General features: G+C 41.6%; 1 protein-coding gene across 8 annotated transcripts in view; it reads left to right on the top strand.

Annotated features, from left to right (window-relative positions):
* Positions 1-572: 572 nt before the first annotated feature.
* MAP2K5 (mitogen-activated protein kinase kinase 5) overlaps positions 573-24,185 on the top strand; it is a 260,015-nt gene continuing 236,402 nt past the window's right edge. For 6 of the 8 annotated variants that reach the window (XR_010120698.1, XM_055278010.2, XM_055278009.2 and 3 more), the window contains exons 1-3: positions 816-2,278; positions 9,168-9,216; positions 21,858-21,925. Coding sequence is in view for 7 of the 8 variants with exons in the window: in XM_055278010.2 (XP_055133985.1) it covers positions 2,144-2,278; positions 9,168-9,216; positions 21,858-21,925 (252 nt within the window). In the remaining variant the exon portion in view is untranslated. Of the gene's footprint in view, positions 2,279-9,167; positions 9,217-21,857; positions 21,926-24,185 lie in introns of all 8 variants that reach the window. The other 2 variants (XM_055278008.2, XM_063638829.1) reach the window with 2 other exon arrangements.

Below are 24,185 nucleotides of genomic sequence, written 5' to 3'. Positions count from 1 at the left end.
ATCTAACTAAATGAATTTCTACCTAAGCTACTGATTTACAGTAACTTAAAAGGTGATAATTTATCTCCTACAATGGACTTTCAAATTAAATATAAAAGTAACTCAGAGTAAAGTATGCAGAAAAAATTTTGGTATTGTAACTGAAAATGACCAACATTAATTTTTTTCTCTCACATTAATCAAGCACCTTACTGTTAGAAGGGAAACTGATACGCCTCCTCAACCGAGTTTATACAAAATTCAACCCCAAAAAGTAAAGCCAATTCGTGCACCTTCATAAGAAAGAGATAAAGGACGAACCTACACGTCACAATTTGTAAACAAACCTCTGTAGAGGCACCATCGTTCTACAAGCTTATGCACTTTAAAATCTGAGGTAACAAGACATTTGAAGATAACAAAGGTTGGCCGGGCGCGGTGGCTCACACCTGTAATCCCCCCAGCACTTTGGGAGGCTGAGGTGGGCGGATCACGAAGGTCAGGAGTTTGAGACCAGCCTGGCCAACACAGTGAAACCCAGTCTCTACTGAAAATACAAAAATGAGCGGGCACGGACGGCGCGCGCCTGTAGTCCCAGTTACTCGGCCGGGGTGGGAGGTGGTGGTGCTGAGGCAGGAGAATCGCTTGAATCCGGGAGGCGGAGGTTGTGGTGAGTAGAGATCATGCCATTGCACTCCAGCCTGGGCGACGGAGCGAGACTCCGTCTCAAAAAAAGAAAAGATAACCAAGGTTTATTCCTACTTCCGTGATATCACCAACTGCGTAAGCAGTGCTATTTAGTTGAAAATACATGGACTAGACCAAATATTTCTGCAACAGTTTAATAAGAGACAATGATGCGACTACTGCAGCTGTCCCCAGGCAATTAAACTCTTCAGCGAATTTCTTTACTATTGCTTTTGAACAGGGAACTGTTTGCTATTTTAGGGCACTCGTGCGGTAAAGAACTTCACTGAAAAATGCAAATATGTTTTGCTAATGTGGGAGAAAGATGATGATCCTCTGAACCTGTGACTTGGAAGAGGGGGATAAAAAGACAACTATTTATTGAGTTCTTGCCTCGCTCTTGCTGATTCGATGCACACAACCCCACGAACATTCAGACTCATGGCTTGACAAAGTGGGGATAACCGGGAGCTGCAGCCCCGTCTTTGAAGCTTTTGTAAAGACAAACGGTCTGCAATGTTAAGCCTTAAATTGGCTTCTGGCGGACTCCAGCCTTTTACCCTTCGTTTGGTAGATGTTTTCACCTCGCTGTCATTAAGCAGGGTCAGGAAAGGAAAGGGCCGTGACCGGGTCGCCGCGGGCGCTCTCTGGGCGATGAGGGTCTCCTGAGCGAGCAAGACCAGTCTCTCTCCGACTCGCCACGCGCCGCGCGCCGGTTCCTCTGCTCCCCCACGCCGGGGGCGCATCCTCCCGGGAGCTGCTGCCCTTTTCCAACATGGCGCCGCGGGAGGCGGGTCCCGCTCGTCGGCTCCCGGGGTTCCGGCGCCGCGCGTTTTGGTTCCGGAGTAACAGCGTCGCCACCGCCTTCCTCCTCCTCCTCTCGCCGCTACCGCCGTCGCCGCCGCCGCGGCCGCCGCAGGTCCGCGTGGCCTCGGGTGGCCGGAGCTCAGCCTGCGCGCGCCGCGCCCTGTGTCTCCGGGTGGGGCAGAAGACTCGCCCCTTGACTCTCCCGCAGGGACTCTCCGTGGTGTGGCGGCCCTGGGGCTCTTTCTTAATAGCCCCGGACTGAGTCCCCTCTAGTCGAGGACCCTCTCCTAGTCCACTGACGAGCGGTGGATACCTGCCGCAGTCCTTTCCCTGCTGCCTCCTTATACCCACACGGCGGCAGAGAGCTTCACCATAGCGTTCGCTCAACTCCAGAACCTTCCGACCTCCGCTAGTTCCTGCGGGCCTCTGCCCGCTTCCTGGTGCACCCTCCCCGGGAGACACCTCAGACCCCCGACAGCCTGGGCAGGCTCGGTGCCTGCGGGTGCGTTCCTGATCACCCCTCCCCTCTTCCCTCCCCCTCATCCTCCAGTCCCTTGTTTTCACTCTCTGTCCTCTGCCCCTCACTCCCCTTGTCACCTCTTGGAGCCCCCTCCTAACCAGCGACCAGTGGGTATCCCCTACCCCAGGATGTGAGCCTCTTTAACCTGTAATGCTGTGGCTAGCCCTTGGCCCCTTTCCTGCCATGGAGAACCAGGTGCTGGTAATTCGCATCAAGATCCCAAATAGTGGCGCGGTGGACTGGACAGTGCACTCCGGGCCGCAGTTACTCTTCAGGGATGTGCTGGTGAGTGGTAATCTCAGTGTCCAGATCCCAGCAAGGGGGACTCAGGGACTTGAGTAGTCAGCACCTTGACCACTGGTGACCTGAGCTAGTGGCAATGGCTACTGCTGGCTTCCTGTGGAGGCGGTTTTATTGCTTCAGGCACAGCATTGATAAATTGCAACCACTAAAACCTGGCGAATGTCTAGGACCCTGGGGAGATAGATCAATCTGACTGAACCCCTGCCCTCAGAGAGCTCATGGCCCGGGCTGGGACACGCATAGACACAACCACGCAAATGCAAACAGCTGAATCTAGAAGAGAGGTTTTTTCCCCCCAAGTGTTTCGGGGAATGTCCCTGGACAGATTCCAGCCCTGTTTTTCTACTGAGTTCTCTGAACTTGGTGACCAGCTGAGAAGGGGAAAAAGGACAACTTTAACTTACCGTGTTTGAGCACACTGTTTAATTTATTTATTTTGAGACAGGGCCTCACTCTGTCGCTCAGGCTGCAGTGCTATGGCATGATCTCGGCTCACTGCAGCCTCTGCCTCCTGGGCTCAAGCGATTCTCCTCCCTCAGCCTCCCAAGTAGCTGGCACATGCCATCACACCTGGATAATTTTTGTATCTTGTAGAGACGAGGTATTGCCATGTTGCCCAGGCTGGTCTTGAACTCCTGCAATTTGCTTGCCTCGGCCTTCCCAAAGTGCTGAGATTACAGGTGTGAGTTACTGTGCCCGGCCTGAGCAAACTTAAAGCATCATTGAATGTAAGATATTTTACTTAGAAAAAAATGCTGACCATGACAGTATGACACATCATCTGTTATTAAAATGAATCCAGTTTCGGAGATGGTAAAAGTGAAGGAAAATGTGCATCTTAGAATTGGTGATATTTTACTTTCGGATTTTTCAGAATATATTTCAAATAAAATGATGGAATTTTAGAGCAGAGTGTAACACTGTAGGTGGCCTGTTCAGCTGATGTTTCTTTTTTGCAGATAGTTACTGAGGAGCAGTGAGGTGAAATGGCTTTTCCAAAGCTGTGAGCTCCTGAGTGGGAGAGTCAGTACCATAACTAAAATTTTGTTTCATTGACTTAGTAGGTTTCTTTCCCTACATGTTGCAGCCACTTCTAATCTTTCTGGTATTCATTTGAGATAGACAGGGTGCCTTGTGCCCATTCTACATGCTGAATAACTGAGGCATGGAAGACAGAAGCGGACATTCCGAAAAGCACGTCGCTAGCAGCAGATCTGTAGTGGAACTTACCTGCAAGTTAAGCGTGGGCAAGGTGGCAGGATCTTGGGAAGAAGAAGATTTGTGATGTGATTTTTCATTGTCTTGGATAACTCAATCAAAATTTGATTTCTATAACTTCATTTTGAGTTCTAGATGTTACTGACTGCCCAGGCCATGCAGATTTTTGGGTGCCTTGACCAGGAGCTTTCCATATTGTGCATCAAATGCCATCCTTTTTTTTGTATCCAGAGTTCTCCAGACAGTCATGCACACACAAATTTCCCCTCATGATAAGGCCCAGGCTCCTTCACATGGTCCTCTGGGCACATCTGGGTTGGCCCCTGTCTGCCTGGCACCTGTGTCATCCCTCTTCACAGCCCCATAAACTTCTTTTTTTTTTTTTTTTTGAGACGGAGTCTCGCTCTGTCACCCAGGCTGGAGTGCAGTGGCGCGATCTCGGCTCACTACAAGCTCCGCCTTCTGGGTTCACGCCATTCTCCTGCCTCAGCCTCTCCGAGTAGCTGGGACTACAGGCGCCCGCCACGACGCCCGGCTAATTTTTTGTATTTTTAGTAGAGATGGGATTTCACCGTGGTCTCGATTTCCTGACCTCGTGATCCGCCTGCCTCGGCCTCCCAAAGTGCTGGGATTACAAGCGTGAGCCACCGCGCCCGGCCAGCCCCATAAACTTCTATGCCTCACTTATATAGGTTGATTTTCAGTTCTCCCAGGTGTCCAGGCTGTCTGCATTCTGCTCTTCACAGGCCAATTCTCACCTGTCCTTCCAAGCCACCTTGTGCTTTTTCTCTGTGTCATTCTTGGTTATGTGCCCCACCTCTGTGTCATCACAGCTTTGTGTGGGTCCCCCAGCAAAGCACATGTTTGATCATGATTCTTTTTCTCCTCCACTAGATGGTAAACTTCTGGAGGAGATAGATATGTTTGTTTTTGTTTCTTCATAGGATCCCAAAATACTTGTTTAAGAAGGGAGCTTAAAAGAGGATGCATGCAATTATGGTTCTGTGGACAGAACACTAGGTTTAGAGTCAAGGAATTTGGGTTTAATTGCAAGCTGTCCCACGGACTAGGCAAGTCAGTCTACCCCTCTGAGCCTTAGTTTCCTTATTTGTGAAACAGGGAAACTTGTACCTTCCTCAAAGACTTGGAAAGATTATGTGAGATTGTGACTGTGATGAGAAAGACGGGCCTTCTCTTACTCATTTAACAATGGAAGGTTGATTATTATGTGATTATATTATTTGGTTATGTGATTATTTCAAGAATAGCCCAGTGTTTAAGACCACAAACTCTGGAGCCAAGTTGTTTAACCTGCAAGTTGTACTACTGGGGCAAGTATCTTCTGTATCTCAGTTTCTTTATTTGTGAAAAAAAAGTTAGGGAGGGGTGAAAGTAATGCCTACCTCCTAGAGTTCTGAGGACTCCTTGAGTTGATACATGTAAAGCACTTGGAACAACTTAGCACATAGTAAGCGCTCCATTAGTGTTGTTATTATTGATGGGATTGCTATTATAAGGGATTGGACTTGGGTCTTCTGTTTCTTGAGCATCTCTTAAGTTGTACCTGGCTCAAGGCTGACTGGCTTAACAGGAAACACTACCTGAGTGGCCCCACCACTAGAGCTCAACATGCCAGGTGTCTGCACACTTTTGGCTAGGTAAGCCCAGGTGGAGCATGTTTTGTCAGAAAGGCCTGACGAAGGACCTGTGGCAGTGGGTGTTCAGTGCTATCTCCTAGTGTTCCATTTTAGCAAATGTTCAAGCCCAGATCCTGGCAGACTCCTGTGATCTGTTCTCCAGGTTCACTTCATCTGTTCATCAAGAAAAGGCAAGAACCAACAGACACGTCAGCATCTCTGGCTTTTAACCTTAGACTTGAAAGCCACGTGGAACCTGGAAGAATCTCCTCATCTAATTCAGACTCATTTCAAATGAAGAGGCATGAACCGCACAGGGGGAAAATACCTTGCTAAAGCCATGCAGCTAATTTTTGGCAGAACCTGACACAGATGCCAGAAGCAGGTTGTAGTCACCGAGTCAGCCATAACTGAGTGTCTCGGACCTGAAGTCAGCAGTTGAGGGCTCCAGTCACTGTGCATCAAATAACTGGGAGACCCTGGGCAAGTCAGTCGGTCTCTCTGGGCCTTGTCTTTTGTCTGAATCATCAGGGACTGGCTTAAGTAAGGAGGCCGACCTGACCCTCAAAGGTAGAGACATTTGGGTCTTCTGTTTTGCAGCTTTCTGTGTTTCTCTTTTTCCCTGGAGACTGAGTTCCTAGTTTTGGGAAAACTGTACAAGAGGTCCGGTTAGTGTGTGATGAGAGAGAATGCCCAACCCTCTCCCCTCTTCTTTTTGTATCCTGTGGTCTCCAGGCTCAGATTTCCCCTCATCTATAAGACTTCTGGGCCAGGAGTGGTGGCTTAGGCCTGTAATGCCAACACTTTGGCAGGCCGAGGTGGGTGGATCGCTTGAACTCAGGAGTTCGAGACCAGCCTGGGCAACATGGCAAAACCCCATCTCTACAAAAAATGCAAAACTTAGTGGGGGCTTGGTGGCACTCACCTGTAGTCCCAGCTATTAGGGAGGCTGAGGTGGGAGAATCTCTTGAACCCAGAGGTTGAGGCTATAGTGAGCCGTGATTGCACCACTGCACTCTAGCTTGGGTCACAGAGCAAGACCCTATCTCAAGAAGAAAACACACACACACACACACACACACACACAGATTTCTGTCTAAACTGAGTCTGTGATTTTTTCCTTTCTCCTGAGTTACGAAATACTATTGGCTGTTTATGTCTTTTGTTTGGTGCTTATACTCTAATTATTTTATATTACTAGTCTTTCAGGTTTGTCTTTATCTCTGTAACCAGTTTATAATCTTCCTAAAGTCAAGGATCAACTTTTATTCTCCTGTAGCCTGCAGCTTTGTGATCTTTATACTCGTGGCATGTTGTAGATGCTCAATTATGTTTTGGATCTGTCAGATATTTGTCTGATTTATTGAAAGGAAGAAGAAAAATATCAAAAAATGGTCATCATCAAAATATGTAAACTTCGGTTTTCTTTTTCTTTTTTTTTGAGACAGAGTCTCGCTTTGTTGCCCAGGCTGGAATGCAGTGGCGTTATTTTGGCTCACTGCAACCTCTGCCTCCCAGGTTCAGGTGATTCTCCTGCTTTAGCCTCCTAAGCAGCTGGGATTACAGGTACACACCACACATCCAGCTAATTTTTTTGTATTTTTAGTAGAGACAGGGTTTCACCATGTTGGCCAGGCTGGTCTCAAACTCCTGACCTCAAGTGATCCACCCACTTCGGCCCCCCCGAAGTGCTGGGATTATAGGTGTGAGCCACTGCGCCCATCCCGGTTTTCTTTTGAAGCCTTCTTTAGGTTTGTTAGGTACATGTTATATTGTCAAGAGTAGAAGAAGGCTGCTTGTAAATAAGTCACTTTAGCTGGAAAATGTATGTAAAATCATCAAATGTACCCTGCTTTAAAATGACTAGTAGATATTACTGATGTTTAAACTTCTTACCTCTTTGTCATTATGATAGCCCCACTTTATTTGCTTTAAAGAACAAAATGGTTGGTTGTGTTCACATGATTCCCTCACTCAAGTTTGCTTTGTTCTTTCTCCCTTTTCCTCCTATCAGATGAGAAGCATGTGCAGTGCCTCGTTTATGTCGATGGGCTAAGGCATGCCATTGCCACTGAGCAGGTTTTCAGGTGGTTGTTAGAACTCTGCACTTTGATGGGGTCTGCTATTCCTAAGTAGGAAGGAGCCTAAATTAGTTTGCTAACACTATAGAGGTACAGTTCACATCTCAAGATCGGAGTTTCCTGAAAATAACTGGTGATAACCTAGACTTAGAGAGTTGGAGATGAAGCAGTTGTTTCCCCTCATTTTTTTAAACCTACACTGGCTAGAATGGGTGTTCAATAAATACTGCTGAAGGATGAAGTCAGTGAGTGAATCACCATCCTCCACTGATTGTTGGGTGCTGGAATTTCAAAGTTTATTATGAAGTAAGCTTTGTAATATTCCAGTTACCGGTGTTTTGTTTTATTTATTTAACAGACACTAGTATGGCACTTGACATGTGCTAGACACTCTTCTGAGTACTTTACAAATACTAACTCATTTGTTAGGTACAGCTAAGATCTGATATTACACATGAGGAAAGTGAGGCACAGAGAGATTTCGTGCACTCAGCTGTGCCAGAGAACTAGCATCCAGCCATAGCCGTTTGGCTGCAATTTCATGTTTTCAGGTTTTCCACTGGATTGCCTGTGTGCTTTATTCTGTACTCCCTTTACAGTTTCCTGTCAATAAATACTTTCTAATTATAAGAGTGTAGAAATAATTTTTTGACACTAAAATCTTTTATAGATACTTTCTCAAAAAGTTGATGTTTCATTTGTGAAGACTAGAGTCAGAAAAAAAATAATCTCTTTTGGCTGTAATGAGCAAGGGCTGCCTAAGATAGTTCTCTTTGATCAGTTTTATATGCACAGATTTATTTTTGAGAAAAAAAAAAAAAAGCACTATAGAGGCAAGACTATTATGCAAATTGCCACTGCAGCAAAAGCTTCTAAAGAATTGCCTTTAAAAGGAAGTTGCAGCCGCCACTCTGCTAAGTGCCCTGCTTGGAAAGGCTGTGGGCTCCCTGCTGAGAAATACTGCGAGCTGCTTTGTCAGCCGGCTGCCTGGTGCCAGCGCTGGTGCAGCCTGGGAGGGACACTGTGGCAGAGCTCCTGGAGAGAAATGAGGTTTGCAGGCCATTGGAGTTGGACTGGACATGATAGAGGGTCACTTTCCCCAGAGCTTAGGTGTTCTGTGCTTATTCAATTAAGCTGTCTCAGTATACTAATTTTCATGTGTTTTCAACTTTATAGATTTATTTAAACATTGATGTCAGATTATATACACTTTTTAGATTTTTGTTGTAGGCTAGATTAACTTTATTTCGGTGTCATTAAGTATGTTTTCTGTTGCTTAAGAGTAAAGGTTGATAAGAATTGTTTGTGTTAAATGTAGCATAATGGGTTTATATCATCACGAAAACTTGTGTGTTGAACTCCTACCATGATGAGTGCGAGGCACAGTGTTGCTTGTTGTATATCAGGAACTACATTTGTTGAATGTCTTCAATGTGCTAATTCTAAGCTTATGTTTATTAGATTAATTTTTACACTACATCTGTAAGTATTACTAGACCCATTTTGGAGGGTAATCAAATTGAGGCTCAGAGAGGTTAGGTGATTTTTTTCCCAGAGATTCAGACCTACGTCAGTCTGACTCTCAAAACCCCTTTCTCTTTCAACTGTAGTATATTCCACAGCCTCCCATAGAAGAAACCAAGTTTTTGTGAATACATGACGGTTTATTTGTATATAGACTGTTGAAGTGAGAATAAAATATTATGTTATTAATAAAATGTGGGAAAGGTTTCTTAAATATTTTTCTTCCTGGAATAGAGGTTTAAACTCTGGGTTTACGTTGCTGGGCTAAGTGTGATTATGAGCTAATGTTTTTATAGTTTATGCTAACGTTTCAAAAATCTTTCCCAGGTTCTCATATTTCCTGTAGGATTTGCCACATGTTAGCAATAAAGAACATGGCTAATTGTGTTTCTTTATTCTTTCTTTGTTTAGGATGTGATAGGCCAGGTTCTGCCTGAAGCAACAACTACAGCATTTGAATGTAAGTCTGGCTTGTATACTTTCTTGACTATTCCTTTCTGCAGTCATTTTTTAAAGGGTTTATGGGTGGCATTACTTTAGAAACTGACAAAAACAGATTATTTATGACCATCATATGGTACATTTAAATATTTATAAATTGATGCAAGTTTAATGATGATACTGAACTGAGTAATATTTTCTTATTTAATCATATCTTGGGTGAGCATATTTCTACAATATAGCTTTAATTACCAGCATGACCTTTATCTGCTCTTGCTCCTGATTGTAATAATATTGCGGGACAAAATGAAACGTGTAAACTACCTGTAGGCCAATGATTATTGATTAAGAGATTTTAATCCATTGCTGCTTTAAAACATAGCAACAAAGTAGAGCTTTTACCGTGAGCATTACATGGAATAATTCTGTTTTAGTGGGGCTTGGCAGGGATGCTAGATGGTGACAGGAACATTTCAGGTCTTTAGTCCTTCCCTTTTCCCCACAGTTGGCCTGGGGACAGGGCCAGGGTGACCTGGGGACTAGAAAACTGTTTTGTCATGAACCAGGTCATTGCAGAGGACATCATGGAATGAGTCATGCTAAGATGAGATAGTTAATAGCATAAGGGCCCAGATGCTGAGAGGGATGAAGTAAGAACTGTAGTTTTTTTTTTTGAGATGCAGATGCTGAGAGGGATGAAGTAAGAACTGTAGTTTTTTGTTTTTTTTTTTAAGATGAGGGCTACTTTTTTTCTTTTCTTTTTTTTTGCCACAGAGTCTCGCTGTGTTGCCCAGGCTGGAGGGCAGTGGTGCAATCTCAGCTCACTGCAACCTCTGCCTCCTGGGTTCAAGCAGTTCTCATGCCTCAGCCTCCTGAGTAGCTGAGATTACAGGTGTGTGCCACCATGCCCAACTAATCTTTGTATTTTTAGTAGAGACAGGGTTTTGCCATGTTGGCCAGGCTGGTCTTGAACTCCTGACCTCAAGTAATCCACCCACCTGAGCCTCCCAAAGTGCTGGGATTACAAGTGTGAGCCACTGCACCTGGCCAGAGGGTCACTTCTTAATGTAGAAAAATTTCAGTTTTTCCACATGATAGGATACTTTTTTGTTTCTGTTTTTTATGAAGATGGTTACTTACAGAGAATACAATGGGTACTTCCTTTTTGGAGGATAATTTGGCATTTCTTATCAACATATAAAATGTGCAAAACCTTTGACTTAGCAGATCCACTTTAAGGAAGCTGTTCGACAGAAGTAGCTAAACGTGTTGAATGCCCGTCAAACAAGGTGTTCATTGTGAGATCATGATGACGATGATTATTATTTTTAGAGACAGGATCTTGCCTTGGTGCCCAGACTGGAATGCTGTGGCATGATAGCTCACTGTAACCTCGAACTCCTGGGCTTAAACAATCTTCCCACCTCAGCCTCCCAAGTAACTGGGACTACAGGCATGCACCACTATGCTTGGCTAATTTTTAAATTTTATGTGGAGATGGGGTCTTGCTATGTTGTCCAGGCTAGTCTTGAACTCCTTGCCTCAAGTGAGCCTCCTGCCTTGACCTCCCTAAGTGTTGGGATTATAGATGTGAGCCACTGTGCCTGGCCCATTGTGGGATTATTTATTTATTTTGGAGATAGGGTCTCACTCTTTTGCCCAAGCTGGAGTGCAGTAGTGAGATCACAGCTTGCTGTAGCCTTGACCTCCTGGCTCAGGCTTGTGGGATTATTTTCAACAGCAAAAAATTAGAGGTAAACTAAATGCCTGTTATAATGGATAATAAATTATAATTTATCTATAATTCAAAGCATTCAACAGTAACTAAAAAGAATGAGTTAGGATTTTTTACATTTGTATAGAAAGGTATCTGTGAAATATTGTTGAATAAACAAATAATGCATATAGTATGATCCCATTTTGTAAAATATCCAACCCCGCTTCCCCAACTTTATGTGTGTATTGAAAGATAGGATCTGAAGAGTGCCTACTACAGTACTTTCCAGTGACTTACCCTGGAAAGTGGACTTGGGGCCTGAGGCTTGGGTTGGCGGGGGCGGATGGGGGGGTGGTGGATGAATGAGCACACTTTTTACTTTGTATGTTTCTGTATTGTTTGAACATTTTTCAACAATCATTGCCTGTTTTTAAAAGCTATAATGAGTAGAACTCATAATGTAATCAGGATTTTATTAGTCACATTGAACTCTGTACTATAGAAAAATAGTACATCTGTCTGAAATACATACTAGTGTTGCAAGCTTTATTCAGACTCTTTGCAGTAACTCCTTGCAGGTGCCACGGGTTTCATGGACAGTCTGATAGTTAACATTCGGAGTACTTACTGTTGACAGATGCTTTGCTAAGAGCATTCCATGGGTTATCTTATTTCTTTTAACCATCACAAGATCCCCACGAAGTTACTTGTTATTTTTTTGAGACAGAGTATTGCTCTGTTGCCCAGGCTGGAGTGCAGTGACATGATCATAACTCACTGCAGCCTTAAACTCCTGGGCTCAAGTGATCTTCCTGCCTCAGCCTCCCGAGTAGCTGGGACTACAGGCACCCACCTCCACACCTGGCTAATTAAAAAAAATTTTTTGTAGAAACGGGGTCTTGCTGTGTTGCTCAGGCTGGTCTTGAACTCCTGGCCTCAAGTGATAGTCCCATCTTGGCCTTTCAGAGTGCTGGGATTATAGGTGTGAGCCACTGTACCCACTAAGTACTTAAAAGGACTGTTATTAGCTCTGTTTTGGTTGAGGAAAGGAAATCTTTAAGCAACTTGCTGAAAGTCTCGCAGCTGTTAAGTGGTATAGTGGAATTCCTGGAGTGGTTTCCAGAACGTATATTCTCAACCACTGTACTGGACTTGTTTTGAGAGTTGGCATAATTATTGAAATCATATATTCTGGTTGTTCTTAAGCATAGCAAAAAGAAGTTTACTTTGTACTTTTTACTTGCTTTTCGGGTCCCCAAAGTGGCTTGATGTGCCTGTGCTTGCCTCATTGGCTTCCAGTTAGGGTTCATAATAATAATAATACTGATTATTTTAACTATCATTCATTGATAGCTTGCTCTGTGCCAGGCAGTGTACTAGATGACTTGCCTAAGTTGTTAGTAATCTTTATACTGACTCTGTGAAATAGGAAAATTATACCTGTGAGGAAACTGAAGCTCAGAGCCCTGAAATGATTGCTGAATGTGATTGCTTGGAAAGGTGAAGCCCAGGTTCAAACACACATCTTTTTGACTATAAAACTTGCACTCTTTATCCCCAAGCGTGTCAAAAGCCTGTTAAGTGTAAATATAGATAAAACTCTACTGCTCCAGGTTTAGGTTCTGTGATATCATGCTCTTTCTTTTGCCCCATCAATGACAGCAGCTCTGTGCCCATCTGCATGTGGGCCAGTTTTAAATGAAAAACAATAAATACAAAACACACCCACAGACAAAATAATGACAGTTCTTAGTTTTTTTGTGTTTGGATTATCATGTACTTACCACTATAGACTTGAAATCCTAGGCTGGCTTTTTTCTTGATTATTTTGTGGTGACTTTTTTTTCTGAATCAAAAATCCGAACCAATAAATGGAATCTATGTTTAAGAAATAGTTGAGAAGATATAGCTTATAAGGAATTTTGGAAATATTTCAGTGGCTTATGGGTATAATGGAACAACCCTTGAATAAATACAACTTTAATAAAAGAAATACTTACAGTAATACATTTTTGGTTTTTTGAAATGGTCTGGCTCTGTCACCCAGGCTGGAGAGTGCAGTGGTGCAATCTCAGCTCGCTGCAGCCTCTGCCTCCCAGACTCAAGCAATCCTCCCACCTCAGCCTCCTGAGTGCTGGGACTACAGGTGCATGCCACTACACTGGCTAACTTTTGTATATTTTGTAGAGACGGGCTTTGGCCATGTTGCCCAACCTGGTCTTGAACTCCTGGGTTCAAGCAATCCACCCTCCTCAGCCTCTCCAAGTGTTGGGATTACAGGTGTGAGCCACAGCACCTGGCCTTATAGTAATACATTTAATACTGAAAATATACCTAACACTAATTGATATCTTATATAAAAGAAATGGTGTTATAGTTAGTGATATGAATTAAGCAACAAGAGATAGAGTAGCTGTCAAATGTACCTGTTTTGTATAAATGTAGAGAAAAAGAGTTGAGTGAGTGGAAAAGAGGGGAAAGCTCAGGTAATGTTACAGATTCTCCAGTTCTGAGAAATGGCATCTCTTCAATGAAACCTCTGGTGATTTCAGATGGCATTAATCTCTCTGCACCTTTACTAGAGCAGGGAACCCCTTCAGCCTGCCTTCTGGTGTGTGTGTGCATGTTAACTTCCATCATTACATTTTGAGTCACTTAGTGATAGGTACAATGTTTTATTCCACTCTTCCTCTCTTCTTAGTAATGAGCTTGCTGCCTTAGAGGAACACACTTGTTGAATGAGTGGAACGTTATGTGTGTCCATATTCAAATGAAAATTATAAAATGTATATGGTCTAAATCTAAATGAGTAATCTGTGTTTTTGGATTATTTATGTTATAGCCTGAGCATGGGATATAATTGGTTGGTGGTGGGCAATTCAGGCCTCCAAATCAAATTCCCACATTTGACTGACCCAAGGGGGTCAAACCTGAGGAGCTATATTCTTTCCGATTTCTTTTTCTGGGCATGGTATTTCCAAGGGGAGTTAGGGCTGGATGAGGAGAGGGACATCTGTCTGCAGAACTCACCTTTTGGGCTGATGGTTCTAAACCTTGTTTTCTTATTAAAAGGACCTCTTTTAGGTCCTTATTCTCCCTTACATCTAGAGCTCACAGTTCTACAGGCTGTACAAGCATGGCACTAGCATCTGCTTGCATTCTGCTGAGGAAGCTTTTACTTATGGCAGAAGGTGAATGGGCAGCAGGTGTGTCACATGGCAAGAGAGAGCGGAGGAGGTGCCAGGCTCCTTCAACCAACCAGTTTCTCACATGAACCAACAGAGTGAGAATCCACTACCATAGAGAGGTCACAGTCATTCATGGGGGATCCACCCCCACGACAAAAACACCTCCTTCCAGGCCCCGCTTGCAACATTGGGGATCACTTTTCAACATGAGATTTGGAGGGGACAAATATTCAAACCATATCATTGTGGAAATAAATTTGTAAGATAAATTCTTAGAGTTGGAACTACTGAGACAGAGTACCCATATTTAAATTTCAATATCTATTAATGTGTTTGCTCACCGAAAGGTAGAACCAGTCTACACTCACACCAACAGTGTATGAGAAGGCCCATTTCCCTCCAACCCCATCAACTCTGGATATTAGCAAACCTTTTAGTCAATGTCAGTTTGATAGGTGAAAAAGATTACTATGTTACTGTTTTATTTTATATTTTTTAAATTGTAAATGAGCTTGAATATCTTCTCATTTGTACTTGGCTATTTGTATTTAATTTCTTTTTTTTTTTTTTTTTTTGTTGCCCAGGCTGGAGTGCAGTGGCATGATCTCGGCTCACTGCAACCTCCGCCTCAGGGGTTCAAGTGATTCTCCTGCCTCAGCCTCCCAAGTAGCTGGGACTACAGGCATGTGCCACCACACCCAGCTAATTTTTTTGTATTTTTAGTAGATACGGGGTTTCACCATGTTGACCAGACTGGTCTCGAACTCCTGACCTCAGGTGATCTGCCCGTCTCAGCCTTCCAAAATGGTAGGATTACAGGCATGAGCCACCGTACCTGGCCAGCTATTTGTATTTCATTTTTATAAACTATTTGTCATCTTTGCCTGTTTTTCTATTTGGTTATTTATCTTTTTCTAATTGATTTAAGGGTTTTCCAATATTAAGGTTGGCCCTTTGTCTTGTGTGTTACAAATGTTTTTGTTCAGTTTATTGCTCTTTTCAGTTTGTTCTGGTCTTCTTATTCTCTCTTCTTTTTTCCGTAGAGAAGTTTAAAATTTTTTTTTTTTTTTTTTTTTTTTTTTTTAGTTTTTAAAATTTCAACTTTTATTTTAGATTCAAGTGATTCTCCTGCCTCAGCCTCCCTAGTAGCTGGGATTACAGGTGCCCACCACCATGCCTGGCTAATTTTTGTATTTTTTAGTAGAGACGGGGTTTCACCATGTTGGTCAGGCTGGTCTCGAACTCCTGACCTCAGTTGATCCACCCGCCTCGGCCTCCCAAATTGCTGGCATTACAGGTGTGAGCCACTGCTCCCAGGCCTTACTTTTCTTAATTCTTGCACCATCTTCAGTTTATTTTGGTGAAATAAATCAGGTGGGGATCCAACTTTATTTTTCAAGCAGATAGTTGATTCCACACCAGTTATGGGATAGTTTTTTCTTTTCCCAGATGTGAGAACCTTTCTGAGATGAAGGTAAATTCCATAACCATAAAAAATCCTGTGTGTTTGCATTTCTAGGTTCTACATATGCTTGACATGTAAGAGCTTGACAATCATATAGGCCCAGAGACCCCTGCTGATTTTCACAGTTTCATTAGCAGATTAATGAGTACACCAACACATGAGGTGATAAAAATCAACCGTGCCCACTAATGCATTTCCTGTGCATATCTGTTACTTGTGTTCCTCTGCCAGCATTTTCTCTAGAGAAGTAACTACTGTAAAATGACTGTTGGATTGGTGTTCCTGGACAGTAAAATCTCACTGGTGACTTGAAACATGGATTTTAAGTCCATGTAGACAAATGCTGTTTTAAACCTATAAAAACCATGTGGTTTTACTTTTCCATTACACTCATGTATTCTAATCTGTAGCTCTCAGAAGTATCTTCACGCTTGTCAAACCGTGTGTCTGAGTTTGGTTCAGAAAACATGGTTATAGGATAAATATTTATTGAAGTTGTGCCTTTCTTCAACCCTGACTATTTTATACTCTCTCCTTATTGCACAGAATCATTTTCAGCTGTTTTATGAACTGCTGGAAGATTATTTTGTATTTAGGATGGAAATCTTTAGACCAACACATCTGTCTCATTTTAAATTTGGCATACTATGATCATTTAAAGCGAAATTGCAATTCTGGAAGTTGTAAATTCTCAGAGTATAGGAAACAACTATAGCTGATAACTGGAGTGACACCTGTAGGAGATACTCTTATGTTCAGCTAGCCATGACAATCTTGTTAAGAATATTTGGGTGGGAGCCTCTTTTTGCTTCAGAGAAGAGTCTGAATCATAAAATATTTGGAAGAAATGAAGTTTCATTTCCTTAAACTATTGTATGTGTAAAAAGATAAAGGGTCGTTTTTAAGTAAAACTAGGTAAGTTAGTGAAAAATGGTCACAATAAACCTACACTGACCCTGAAAATTATTTAACATGTAAGAGTTAGTTATGCATCCTAGAATTTGGGGCAAAATAAGAGAGCTTTAATTTCTTGAAATTTTGGCTAGAAATATTACTGATGCAAAAAGTCCAAATCCCTTTTAGTCTTATGAGAGTAGTCATTTCTTATTAATAGTCTTGCTAATTTGTATGAAAATTAAGAAGTTTGAGTCCTTTACTCAAGCACCAGACTAGTTGTTCCTTAAGGTCAGTGGGCAGTGCAGCTTATTTTTGAATCCCTACCATAATGGTACCTGGCACATAATAGACACTCTGTGTGTGTTTCTGGAATGCATGGATGGTTGAAGAGTGAAGTAATAAGGATAAGCTTTCTATATCCCATTCATCAGCAAGTCCTGTTGGCTCTGTCTTCAAATTTATCCAGCATGTGATGACTTCTCAAAACCTCAGCTTGGTTTAGGCCACCATCATTTCTCACTGGGATTAGGACAGTGGCCTCCTAACTGGTCTCCCTGTTCTACTTTTGCTTCTATACAGCCTCTTTTCCACATGGCAGCCAGAGTGATTCTTTTAGAAGTCAGGTGACACCACCACGCTCACAGCCCTCCAGTGATTTCCATCTCACTCCAAAGTAAAAGACCAAGTCCTTAAAATGCCCTACAAGGCTCTGCATTTTCGCATCTGGCCTCAACCTGTCCCACCATTGTTTCTCTGAACCCGTGTGTTTCTCCTCTCCACCTCTCATTCTGTTCTAGCCACTCTGGCTTCCTTTCTGTCTGTCAAACATGCCAGGCATTCCTCTGACCCAGGGCCTTTGTATTAGCTGCTCCCTCTGCCTGGGACAGTCTTTCCCCAGATATCAGCATGGCCCACTCCCTCACCTCCTTCAGTCTCTTTCCACTAGAGTGTAAGTTCCATGAAGGCAGGATTTTGTTTGTTTTTTTCTTTTTTCGCTGTTACTGTCCCAGTGCCCAGAACAGTGCCCGCCACATAGTGGGTACTTTTATTTGCTGGAAGGAGGAAGAAAGCAAAGAAGTAAGGAAGGAAACAGGAAGAGGGAAGCAGGAAGCTAAATTAAAACTCATGGATATGAAGATGTGGCCATGGAAAGTACGGCCTCTGGTCCTGCCCACGTCATTAACTCCATGCCTGAGAAGGGCTTTAAACTTGACATCTTTTCTGGTAGTTTCCTGTTGATGTCTTTCTAACTTCTACAATTATGTTTTCGTTTCTTTTCTCTTACCTGGGAAAAGTGCCTTTGCAGTAGTTCTAATTGCCACCTGGCACAGAAGGAGTGTGACAAATGACATATAATATATTGCCTTAACTTTCTGTAGCTCTTTGTAGAAGCTAGATTGTTTCTCTTGAAAGCCTTCTTGAGCTCCTGTCACCGCAGTGGGTGCTGTTTGGCTGAGAGCTCCCTGGAGTCTGCTGTTTGTCTGCTGTTTACTCAGTAGGCCATTCTGACCGCCCCTTACCTGAGGTTGCCTCTCCTCTCTATTGGGCCTTTATGTTTCTCTTCTTGGTTTTTCTTTTGGATTGCATGTTGCTTCAAATAAAATCACTAACAACATATGGCCTGTTATGATTCTCTTTTCCCAAACTCTGCCATTTTGTATATTTGTGACACACTGCAGATTTTGTGAAGATTGCTTCATAATATTTGTTTACCATCTGCTGCACTCTATTTGGTATCTTGCTAGGATTTTTTCCTCCATTTTAAGTGACATTAACAAAATCTAGCCAGTACATAGGCTTTCTGGTTCTACTTTTGCTTCCCTAATGTGCTGGAAAATCATATTACTATGCTCCAGGCAACTAGAGAAGCCTGGAATTCTCATTGTGAACCAGTGTATCAGATCTGTCTGCTCCCCTACCCCCACCCGTTTTCTTGGTCATATCCGGTAATGCTTTTTTGGTCAGATGGCAAAGAACCTCCATGTATGAGACAGAAAAAACTCAAATTATTTTTTTACTTCTTAGTACCACTACTTTCTAGTGTTGTTCTCTAACATATTTATGCCTCTGAAACTTTATGCCAGTTTAGTAAGTTTTTATGATTTATGGTTCCAGCTAGTGTAATTTTTATAGCTTATCCAGCTTGATAGGCAGCTAGCCTGAGTCTTAGCTAGATGGGCTGTATATATCCAAGTTTTTGTTCAGGAAAGTATTTTAGGCTACTGTCATAGTAATTTGCTTAGTATGTATTTCTGCTTTCTTACCCTTCACTAACTTTTCGTAGCTGTCAATTCACTGTCTTTAGAGAGAAGTGCATTTTTGCATTACAGGTTAAGGTGAGTGGTTTGCTCTTGGGCTGCCATCAAGGGGTCAGAGATAGCTCAGCTTTTGCCTTTTGGCTGGAGCCACCAGTCTTCTCATGGGTGTGGTTACTTTTCCAACTCAGTTTCTTCTTGGACAAAAATAAGGAGTCTTTAATAAAACGACTAAGCATAGATATTAAAGAGCAAATCAGTCTCCCAAAGAGCAGTTTATAGAGAAAACCAATACCTACATAAAGCTAGGTATCCTATTAACCCACAACAACTATTCATCAGTATGCCATATAAGCCTGATTTTATCCCCAGCCTTTATTAGAATGCCTCTTTCAACTTATCTGAAATCTTCGTTTGGAGTCAGACCCCCTAATGGGATAGTTCCAACATTTTATCACTGGGTTGATGTCAAAAGCTATTCTAGCCTTTTGGCTTCAGTTTTCTGTCCACTTAAGCAAATGCTCTTGTAATGTTTCATAGCTACTTTTTATGCAACTTCTCTACAAGAAATTATTCTGGTAGCTGACTTCTTTCACAGATCTTTTTCTTCTGAAATAATCTCTCAAGAGATTTCTTAGAAATTTAGAATTCCAGAATATTTTGGTTTAAGTAGCCTTAAAGATTCAAGCTCTAGCTTTGAGAAGTTGAAGAACTCTCCTTTTGTTCTTGATTGCGATTTAAATGATCTTTCTGTAATCGGTGCCCCCCCTTTTTTTTAATAAATTATAAGAAGGGTTTTCACGCATTTTACCAAAATATAAGCACTTGCCCATCCTATGTGAACAATACCTTATTTAGGTCTTGGGTATATTGAAATTCAAATATAAGCAGTCTCTTTTTAACCATCACCTCTATAGCTAGCTTAGTTGCAGAAATGAGATTTATTTAAAAAAACTACTTTATTCAGGCTGGAAATTGTTTTTATGCCAAGTTCAGGACTTCATAAAGAACAAATCAGTTTAGCCTACATTTAAAGAGAATTTGACCTGGTTTTAAAGCAAAAATGTAAAGTGCTTTCATGTGTGGTGATATGTAACATTATATCATTTGTACTCTGTTTTTTCCTGTCTCCTGCATTTTTAAGAAAACTTTCACCTTAACCTTGAAAATATTAGTTTCTAGAATCTATGTATAGAGAGACTCCTTGCTTCTCTTTCTACAGCTAGAATGGCATTTCTCCCCCAGTTTGGCTCTAGAGATTCTGTATCTAAAGTGAATGAAAGAATATGTGTGTAACATCTCTCAGGACTGTGCCTTCTTCATTACTGAAAGTGACCAGTGTATGCCTTTTACTCTGAAAACAGGCAACTCTTGATAGCAGAATACTAGTAATGACTCTCCTATATTTAGACAGTGTGATCTTGATGATGCCGATTCACATTGAGTTGGGGAACTCTGCAGCAGTGAACCAGGATCCAGAAACAAGTGCTTGGAAAGAAAATAAGTGCTTGGAAAGAGTGAGAGCTATGGGTCACTGAACAGGACTGGTCCAAGTGCTGGTTTCGATCATGCTATCAGATTGCTGTTGGCCACTGAAGAGATAAAGGGAGAAAGTATTTTGCTTGAAAATATGCTAATTGTGAAAGAACACAAGCTTCCTCCTAGGGTCCCCATAGCCTAGTCACCAAGCAGGGGGATATCCTTGGAACTACAGCCGGACAGGAGGGAAGACACACTGACCTGTGGTAGGGGAAGATCCCTGTGTTGAACTGAACTCCCTCTGTACTTTCAGTAAGCGTCCCCTGACCATGTTGGGCAAGCTTATTCTCTTCATGAAGAGAGATTTGTCTGAGGTTCTCCAGGCTTGGGATCAGAACAGTCTTTCTATATGATCAAATCAGCAATTATATGCCCAAGAGTGAACAAAAATAATAATAATTCCAATTGTTAACACCAGAACTGAGGCATCCTGCTGAGAGCCTGCCCCTTCCAAGTTGTCCCCTTGGGAGGCTCTGTACGTTGCTCCAGATGTTTTTGGCATTTCTTTCAACTGTGCATTTACAGTCTACTACATAGGCTGTCCTCACTGTTGACAAATCTTTATAGAAGGATGAATAGTTAACTATATATTTAGAAATAGGCATAAGTCATTCTTAGACATGCTTGGCAGATGGTGTGGGTAAGTGATCAGGCCAACAATTTCACTTTGGGTTAAAAATGAGATTTAATATTCTCACATAGTCTATCTTCAGGTTTTTAAAGCAGTTTTGAAGAGATATTTCAAAAACTACTTTGAATAAGAGAAGTATCATGAAATAAATACATTATTTCTAGATGTGGCCTCTGATGATACTTACTCAAATTTACACATTCTGGTTATGTAGTTTGTGAAGTCATGTCCTCCAGCCTTAAGACTTAAATTATTTCAAAATAGCATGAATAGCATTTGAAGCTTACTATGGCTAGAGAGTATGCAAAACAAGTGAAACTGTTCAGAAAAAGAGCTGCTAAATAGAATGGGGGAGACCTGTATTAGAGCTGCTTTACAAGTTAACCTTGCACTAGGCCTAGGTTCTCCTGTGGAAAGAGAATAATGATAATGATGTTCATGTCATAGGTTTGTTATGAGGTTTTCAAGGAGGTATTGCATATGAAGCATAGATCACAGTGCCTCATGTATTGTAGTGTTCAATAAGTGTTAGCCATTTTTATCATGCTGTTGTGAGATGATAGATTGCCTGGGAGAGAGGAAGAATGGAGAAATCGGGATATGGTGCTGTTTGGGAGATTTAAAAAGTATGGATAGTAGAACAAGACTGGCCTCTCGTTGGTTTTTAGTTCCGCTGATCAAACCTGTTTTGTCATACTCCAGTTATATTTACTTTAACCTAGAGATATGTTGTGAATGACATGAGCAATATTTTAATTTTCTGCTATCCCTAAAAGAAAGTTTTATATTGAGATTCTGATCGTATTCCAAATGGAAAACAAAACAACAAACTAATAATGTCAACATCCCCCCAAAATGTGGTATTGAGGGTTAGAATATCACATTGTAATAAACCGTTTATATTATGTTCCCTTTGTGCATTAAACAAATGCACACCTTATCATTTGCATTATGTTGCTTTTAAACAGATGAAGATGAAGATGGTGATCGAATTACAGTGAGAAGTGATGAGGAAATGAAGGCAATGCTGTCATATGTAAGTGTACGAGAAATGAGGACTATTTTTTAAAATGTTAACATGATTGAGGATGCTGTTTCTTGGGCATCGTGAAGACAAGTAAATAAATCACAGTTGTCATACATTTTTCTATATAATAGGTAAAGGTTTCAAGGATTTCCGTATGTGAAAGTTAAGGGCATTATTTTCAAAAGGCAGTTACTGATCATACCATAAACATTAAGAATAATGCATCTTAATGACTTTTGCATTAGGTATGGTGCAGACTAAATGGACTATCAATTTCCTGTATTTTTTATGCAGTACTTAAAGTAACGGCTCATTAAAAATGAACCCCTGGGCTCTAAAAAATTTTTCAAAATCTACTTTCAACTGGAGATCTCTCTCACCCTTCCAGACTATAGTTACAATGTAGCTGCAGGCTTAATATGGATACACGATTTAAAGATGTACACTTGGTTATTTATGCACTACCCTTAATACTCCCACTGAAAATGAACTACAGGGTTACTTACTGAATCAGAGTGATCTAAATATATTCTGAAACGACTTTTCTTTTGTGTTTAAAATTTTACTGAAAATCTGCATTAACAGTCGTCTGATACTGAAGTAAACAAGAGAAAAGGGCATATTTCTAAAGCTTCAATACTAAGCTTGAAAAATTCAGCTATCATGAGGAGACATAGGTTACCTGAGTCTTGATTTGAGCCTTCCTCTCAAGTTTTGTTTTATTATATCTGGGTCTGTAATCTGTTTACAAAACCTTTTCCAGTGGCCTGGTAGAAAGAGCATTGGACTGGAAGTCAGGAGACCTTAGGTCTACTGTGGTTTCTTGGCCCTAGGCAAATCACTTAACCTTTCAGTGCTGTAGTTGCCTCATCTGTCAATTGTGGATAATAATACTTGTCCTTTATACTGCACAGGGCCATTGTAATGATCAAATGGGAGAATAGATGTGAAAGCCCTTTGAAAAGTTAAAAGTTCTATACAAATGCAAATGATGGAATCACTTGGAATCATGTGGAAATGATGGAATCGGGGCTCTTGCTTTTCATTGAGACCCTAATCTTAGTCAACAGTTAGGTTGTAGGTTTTTGATAGACTTCAGCTTCAGCCAGGATATTGTTTCATTGTAATGAAAACTGTAAACTGTCTGTATGGGTTTCCACCAATAGTTTTAATTTAGGGTAGGAGAATAGAGAACAAGAAGGATAGGATGATTAACAGGGCATTGCATTCCAACCAGCACAGAATAGGAAAAGTCAATTTCCCATTGACTTCCCATTAACTTATGTGAGAGTCTTCGTGTACTGAGAATTTAGAGCTGGGCTCATCAGTACCTTGAAAGGCAGAGTAGGATTGTCTGCTGAAAATGTCTAGCACTGGTATTGATAGATTGGCTAACTCTCCTGAGAATGTGACATGCTTATTTTTAGAAAACCCACACACACACAGATGGGTTCTAATTTTCTCACGCATGTCCATTGCAGAGAACTGACATCGATATACTTTCATTATGTATTCAACTTAACCACATGCAAAAGATATGTACTTTTGGGTATGATCTTACAAATTGTGCTTTTTGAAAATGTTAGTGGGTGTGATCACAGTGATAATAATAATAATGATGATTTCCATTTCTAAGCTACTGCTATATAGAAAATGCTTGAGGTATTTAATTTTTTTAGTTTTAATAATCACTCTGTAAGACAGATATTATCATCCTTATTTTTTAGATGAGGAAGCTGTGGTTAAGAGATAAGCCCAAGGTCTTAGAGCTAGTATGAATGTGAATATGGAATTTAAGTTCAATTTCTTTTCATGCCCAAGCTGTTGCTCATTTACTGTTTTACACTGTCTCTCCCCCATCTTCCTCTTTGCAGGATCTTTTTATGTCATCACTGTTATTTTTTTTTTCTCCGAGATGGAGTCTTGCTCTGACACCCAGGCTGGAGTGCAGTGGTGCCATCTTGGCTCACTGCAACCTCTGTCTCCCGGGTTCGAGCAATTCTCCTGCCTCAGCCTCCTGAGTAACTGGGATTACAGGCACCCACCACCATGCCTGGCTAATTTTTGTATTTTTAGTAGAGACAGGGTTTCATCATGTTGGCCAGGCTGGTCTCAAACTCCTGACCCTGTGATCCACCCGCCTCAGCTTCCATAGTGCTGGGATTACAGGCGTGAGCCACTGCACCCAGCCTATCATCATCATTATTAAATTCTGAATAATTTGGGTTTATATAATACCTTAGTTGTGATTTCTGCACCATATATTCCT

This window comes from Symphalangus syndactylus, chromosome 5 (genome assembly GCF_028878055.3).
Source record: "Symphalangus syndactylus isolate Jambi chromosome 5, NHGRI_mSymSyn1-v2.1_pri, whole genome shotgun sequence".
In the NCBI taxonomy this organism is placed as follows: domain Eukaryota; kingdom Metazoa; phylum Chordata; class Mammalia; order Primates; family Hylobatidae; genus Symphalangus; species Symphalangus syndactylus.
This window is presented reverse-complemented; position numbering and strand designations above follow the sequence as displayed.